Source organism: Bison bison, unplaced genomic scaffold, assembly GCF_000754665.1.
Source record: "Bison bison bison isolate TAMUID 2011002044 unplaced genomic scaffold, Bison_UMD1.0 scf7180017864471, whole genome shotgun sequence".
Taxonomy (NCBI): Eukaryota; Metazoa; Chordata; class Mammalia; order Artiodactyla; family Bovidae; genus Bison; species Bison bison.
In genome coordinates, this window is record NW_011495032.1 from 41,735,956 (window position 1) to 41,742,289 (window position 6,334).

A 6,334-nucleotide genomic window follows, 5' to 3' on the forward strand; every position below is an offset into this window, starting at 1 on the left:
TCCCTCTAAGCCATGAGGACCTCTCCGCCCCAGGGGGCTGGGCAGCAGAGGGAGAAGGAATGTGCTGGGGGTTCTGCGTCTGCCCACTTTCTTGGATGGTCTGAAACTGAACCTGGAAGCCGGTCTCCTCCAGGTGGTGCCAGAGCTGGTCAGAACCCGCCCTCAGTGTGGGCGTGCCTGCCTCAGGACCGCCCCCGAGGCTTCCTTCCAACAGCTGGTGGGCCTCTGGGGATCCTGCCCTCCCCCACTGCACTTGGTGCCTCTGTGTTGCAGACTCCCTGGGTGGGGGCTCCGGAGGCCCGTGTTTCTGTCCTACTCCCTGCAACCTGACCCGCTACGGGAAAGAGATCTCCATGGTCAGGATCCCCAACAGAGGCTCGGCCCGGTACCTGGCAAGAAAATACAATCGCAACGAGACCTACATACGGTATGTGTGTGTGTGTGTGTGTGTGTGTGTGTGTGTATGTATGTAATGGAGACCACCCTCAATAGGTCTAAGTGTATGATGGAGGCTAGGAATGGATTGCAGCTTTGTTAATAATGAGCGTTCTGCCAGGAATACCTTTCAGGATCTTGATCTGTTTTTTTTCTAACTAACCCCTGCCCACCCCAAGTCATATCCATTGTCTCTGCCTCCAGGGATGCCCTTCAGAGCCCAAATGCCTTTCATCTGAGCTCCCACAGCATGCTCTCATATCTCTATCGTTGCATTAACCTGCTGTTTTAGAACTCTCTTTTTGCGTGTCTTTCTGCCCCAGCAACCTGGGAACTGTTCAGTGCATGTCCAGTTCTGTGCAGAGGGAGAGGAACTGGAAGGGATGGGGGAGGAGCCGGGTGGCCCACAGGTGGCCCCACTGAGCCCTGGATCTGGTACCCTGCAGCCAATCTACAAATGCTGAGCATCCTCTGAGTGCCAGGCCCAGCGCTGGGCCCTGTGGGGATAGAGATGATTATAACTCATGCCACAGTTTGTGGATGAGGCCTTGTTTGAAAGTGTTCTTAGGCCCCCAGGAGAGACGAGTGCGGGTGGGGTAAGGGGAGCAGGGGAGGCATGAGCTGGGCTTCTGTGGACCCCGGGTTTGGGTCCATGAGAAGAGGAGGGAGGGGGGAATCCCAGTTAGAGATGTGTGGGATGCTGCAGAGACCCGCCTGAGAATCAAGAAGGCTGTGTGGAGAGAAGCAGATAAGAGCGCAGTTTGGACAAGAACGTACAGTGCGGCGGATCATGGGCAGTCTTGAAAGTCTGGAAGAGGAATTATGGAGTGGACTGCAGGGTAATAGGGAGCCACTGAAGGTTCTATGGGGCTTCTAAGGTGGCGTTAGGGGTAAAGAACCTGCCTGCCAATGCAGGAGACACAAGAGACTCAGGTTTGATCCCTGGGTCAGGAAGATTCCCCTGGAGGAGGCCACGGCAACCCATTCTAGTATTCTTGCCTGGAGAATCCCTTGGACAGAGGAGCCTGGCAGGCTATAGTCCATAGAGTTGCAAAGAGTCAGACATGACTGAAGTCACTCAGCATGCACGCACGCCCACACACACGAAGGTTCTACAGAGGTACGGGGATGAGGCAAAGTGAATGCTATTTGCTGCTTTAGAGAAGGCAGGAGGGAAGGCAGGCCTGGGAGTTTTGTTTTGTTCTCCCAGGCCTTTTGCTAGCCTTCAGAACATGAAGCTAACAGGAATCTGGGCCTGCTTCTCCTCACAGCCTTTGGGAGCCTGGGGGTGATCACCAGCTTCTCCGTGCAGGGGCCTCAGATCTGGGTCTGCTGGGTCTGGGATGTCCCACCAGCTGTCTCCTTGAGACGATGGCCCCTCAGGGATACCCTGCTTCCTGTCTCTGCAGAGAGAACTTCCTGGTTCTTGATGTCTTTTTTGAAGCCCTGACCTCTGAGGCCATGGAGCAGCGAGCAGCCTACGGCCTGTCAGCCCTGCTGGGTGAGCCTGGCTCCGATTGCACGGGGATGGAGCAGCCCAGCCTCCTCCCTCTGACCCTGCTCTCGCGCTCCCCAGGAGACCTCGGGGGACAGATGGGACTGTTCATCGGGGCCAGCATCCTCACATTGCTGGAGATCCTCGACTACATCTATGAGGCAAGGGATAGGGGCCTGGTGGGTAGGAGGAGGGGCTGGGGAAGAAGCAGAGAGGCCCGGCAGGCTTTCTGGTAGACCTGGACTGGCAGGAAGTCAAGCTCAGAGTTCTTTACTAGGCCTCCCTCCTCCCTTGACTGGCCAGAAGGTCTGAGGGCAAGGAGGGGCAAAGAGAAGGGGGATGGGGGAGGAGGGCTGGGGTGTCCCGGTGAGGGTTTGCTGGGGCAGCAAGTCCTATGTGGTGGGGCTGGTGAGGCCTGTCCTTCTCCTCTAGCAAGTTTCCTGAGTCCACTGCTGTCCCCCTACCCTGAACCCCAAGGTGTCCTGGGACCGACTGAAGCGGGCGTGGCGTCGCCCCAAGACCCCCCTCCGGACCTCTACTGGGGGCATCTCCACTTTGGGGCTTCAGGAGCTGAAGGAGCAGGTGAGGATGAGTATGCAGCCAGTGCTGTCTCCCAGGACTGAGTCCCCTGATAACCTCTGAACTAGCCCTCCAGGGTGGGGTTCCTGGAGCCTCTGCCCCCCACGGACAAGGGAAGGCTGGCTGTGAGAGGCCTTCGGGCTTCACTCAATCTCTCCCTGTCCCCCTCCCTCTTCACCTTGCAGAGTCCCTGCCCAAGCCGAGGCCGTGCTGAAGGCGGGGGTGCCAGCAGCCTGCTCCCCAACCACCACCACCCCCACGGCCCCCCAGGAAGCCTCTTTGAAGACTTCGCTTGCTAGGATGGTGCTGTGTCCTAAAGGACCCAGGTGTCTGGGACTCCTCCCTGGATCCCCACTGTAGACTCTGGCTCCCGGGACAGGAGGCCAGGGGAGAGGGGTACCCAAGGCTGAGGGAGTGAGGGCGGTGCCCACTGGAAGGGTGGGGACTCTCACTCACCCTGGCGCCAGCTGCTTTGCACAAGGCTTCCTCTTGTGCACACCCTCCTCCCCCAGGCTGGTGACCAGGGAGAACTGGAGACTAGGACGTGGGCCCCTGTGGAGGAGAGAAAGGCTGAGGGAGGAAAGAGGGAGGAGGAGAAAGGGGCCCACCCTAGCAGGAGTGGAACCCTCTGTACATTTGTATATATTCAGGGAGGACAGGGTGGGGCTAGGGTACCGATGTAGAAAGCGGGTGGGGTGATGGTGATAGGGGTGGGTAGTTTAGGGACAGCCAGGGTCCTAGCCCTGCAGTGTCAGCAGGAGAGGGCAAGCCCCTCAGGACTCAGGACAGCTGGGCTGGTCCTGCTTCCTGCCCCGCTCCAGACCCAGCTCCTCTTTCGGCAGGAGAGTGGGTGATCCAGCCGGCCTGGCCCAGCTCCCAGTTTCCCCTGCCCCAACTCCACTCCCCAAAGCCTGCGCCACAGGGAGCAGCAGCTCTTCCAGACCTTGGCTGAGCTTGGGGGTGGGAAAGGGGGCTTCCTCAGGCCTCTCTGCTTCCGATCTGGTTTTATAAAGTGCTGACAAAATTGGGAATAAAGAGGTATTAAGAATTCTGTGTGTGTATATGTGACTAAGCTGGGAGCTGGGGCGTGGCAGGGCACACGCATGACTCGGTCCCTTGGAAGAGGAAATCCTGACCCCAGCCAGCACCAGGGAGCCTCCATCCTCAGTCCTCCCTGCCCCCACACCCATCTTTCAAAGACTCAAGCACCACTAGTCCACACTCAGCCAGTTTATTAAAGTCAGGGAGCTTCATCAGGAATGCAGAGGGGAGAAGATGGGAGATGACCCACCCTCCTCTCTCAGCTACCCTTCTCCAACAACTCATCTGCAGCCCAGGTCCCCTGGGCTGACCCTAGGAGGTGGGGCTGGCGTCAGGCAGACTGCACTGCATAAATACTCGGAGGCCACAGCCTGAATCAGCAGCGTCAAGGGGCCAGGGAGACGAGATTTGGGGCAGAAAGAGGTGGCTCCAAGGGTACCTCTTCCCAGGCTTGCTCTGAGCCCGAGGGCGACCCCAAGCCAGAGAGAGGGGCCCCTGGGGTCTGGGGCTGCGGCCAGCCCTATCCTGCGAGTCTGGCAGGTAGCTCCGGGTGGCTGGGGGAGGAGCGCGGAGGGCCGCCGCCTTGCCCGGTTCCGGGGGCGCAGGGCCGTGTCAGGTGCTGTTGCCCTGCTCCTGCTCAAAGAGCAGCATGGCCAGCTGCGTGCGGGAGCCGAGGCTCTCGAGCGCGCTCTGGCGGCAGCGGTGGTATAGGTCTTCGCTGAGCCGCGCACTGCACGTCTGTGCCCGATAGCGCTGCAGCAACGCCGGCTCCACCGCCCGCAGCACATGCAGGCTGGAGAAACGCAGGAACAGCTCGTACACATCCAGGCTCTCCATCAGCTCCTCCTCCTGGTCCGAGGACGCTGCCAGCCGTGCTCGGGCTGCCACGTAGTCAGAGTTGTAGAAGCAGGTCTCGGTGGCCGCCTGGCGATCGAAACGGCCTGTGTCGCGGCCCAGTTCGGGGGGTCCCGGGCCCTGGGGTGGGGCCACGGCCGGGTGGAAGGCCTGGAAGTGCATGGGAAAGAAGGCCTGCCAGCCAGAGATGGCATGCATGCGGCAGCGGTTCAGGAAGTCAGGCGTGAGCACCGTGTCTGGCCCGGCCAGCAGGAACAGCGTGTCCAGCGGGTGCTTCTTGGAGAGGAGATCCATGAGGCGCAGTGGTGAGGGTGCGGCTGTCTGCACGCTGAGCCAGGGCACCCGGGCACCGGGGAAACGCCGCTCCAGCTCTGCCACATGGGCCTTGACGGGGGCAAAGACATCGGCGTGGGCCGCCCGCTGGGCCTGTCGGGGCTCATACAGTAGCAGTAGGGTCAGGGCTGCGGCAGCATCGCCAGGCTCCAGCGCCGCCGTGGCGAAGGCCTCCAGGAAGGCAGGGGCCAGGTCACGCTCGGCTGCGGCTAGTGGGAGTAACACAGTGAGACGCGAGGCCTCGGTGACGTAGGGCACTGGCAAGATCTCCACGCGACTCAGTGGCCGTAGCAGCTGCACCCGGCGGGTGAGGGGCCGGCGGCCCCCCTGGGGGGTCAGTGCCTCCAGCTGCAAGTCCAGCGTGTACTCCATCCCCCGGGCAGGATCGAAGCGTCGGTAGCCATTAACCAGTTGCTGTTTCTGGAGCCGCAGGGCTGGGTGGTATCGGCGGTTGAGCTCCTCTAGGGCTGCCCCCAGAACGTCCGCCACATCAGCCCGGTCAGCCCCACGCAGCGGGCAGCGTGGGGAGCCATCAGCGCAGGAGAAAGCATGTTGCTCTGTGAAATAGTCCCAGCGCAGCACCTCAAAGCGGGAGGCGGGGCGAGACGGTGCTGGAATGCCCACTGGCCAGGCAGCTGCCCGCTCCCCATCCGCTGCCAGGCGGCTGGTGTTCTGGATCTCCCACTGGGTTGGAGAAAGAGGCCATGAGCCAGGCGCATGGGCAGGCAGCACGTGGCACTCAGCACAGGTCCCCAGTCCCTTGCCAACCTCGGCCCACTCAATGCTCCCACCTGTCCTTTACCCAGATGGGAGGCAGCCTAAGAATTAAATTGGAGAGGCTCCTCAGAAAAGGTAGAAGCAGACAGGGACCAGAAAGCAGGGATGCTCTGATTCTTGTGCTAATTTTTTTATTCTCCTGGGATCTCTGAGACCTCTTAGGAAACCTCACTCTCCACTCTTCACCCCCTACCCCCTATCCTCCACCTCCTACCCTCCACACCCCCCTACTCCTAACTCCTCACCCCCCAAACTCCCTACCCCTCACCCCCAGCCCAGACCATACCTGTAACTCCTGGATCTCCTGGTATGTGCGTTCCAGTTCAGCTCGAGCAAAAGCCTTGTGCAGCTGGTACATGTGCACAGGGTCATGGACAGGGTGAGCAGTCAGGGCACTACGGAAACGAGGGTCCCCCTCCTGCACGGGCTCCCCAGGGCTCAGCTCCAGGTAGCTATAGTGGACCCCCTGGGGAGAGGAAGGGAAGTGGGAAATATGAAGGGACAGTGCCCCCCCCCCCCAATATTGTGTGTCTCATCTCTCCATCCTATGACCTGTTGTGGACTTGGGGTCAGAATCCTGTGGGTGTCGGCCTACCTTGACCAGTTGTGAGCTTGTGTGACCTTGGTTAAGCCTCTGCCAGTTCATCTGTGAAACAGGCATGTGTCCTATCTCAGAGGTGTCCAGGGGCTCAAATAAAATAATAATGGCCAATACCAAACACCTACTATGTGCAAGCCTCCCTTATTTTTTCTAATCCTTATAACAAGCCTGAGAAATAATTATTTCCATTTGTATGGATGAGGACGCTCAGGACATTC

The 6,334-nt window shown here is 59.9% G+C and overlaps 2 protein-coding genes across 2 annotated transcripts in view; one reads left to right on the forward strand and one right to left on the reverse strand.

The window, feature by feature from the left end:
- Window positions 1-2,808, forward strand: part of ASIC4 (acid-sensing (proton-gated) ion channel family member 4) — a 22,166-nt gene extending 19,358 nt beyond the window's left edge. Inside the window, 5 exon segments of the mRNA XM_010861255.1 lie at window positions 274-427; window positions 1,845-1,936; window positions 2,012-2,091; window positions 2,408-2,512; window positions 2,695-2,808. Of these exon segments, the coding sequence (XP_010859557.1) occupies window positions 274-427; window positions 1,845-1,936; window positions 2,012-2,091; window positions 2,408-2,512; window positions 2,695-2,808 (545 nt within the window).
- A 916-nt stretch (window positions 2,809-3,724) lies between these two features.
- The window catches only part of CHPF (chondroitin polymerizing factor), a 5,316-nt gene continuing 2,706 nt past the window's right edge, over window positions 3,725-6,334 (reverse strand). Inside the window, exons 4-5 of the mRNA XM_010861303.1 lie at window positions 5,802-5,981; window positions 3,725-5,422 (exon numbers count right to left, since the gene is read on the reverse strand). Of these exons, the coding sequence (XP_010859605.1) occupies window positions 4,163-5,422; window positions 5,802-5,981 (1,440 nt within the window). The 3' untranslated portion in view covers window positions 3,725-4,162. The remainder of the gene's footprint in view (window positions 5,423-5,801; window positions 5,982-6,334) is intronic.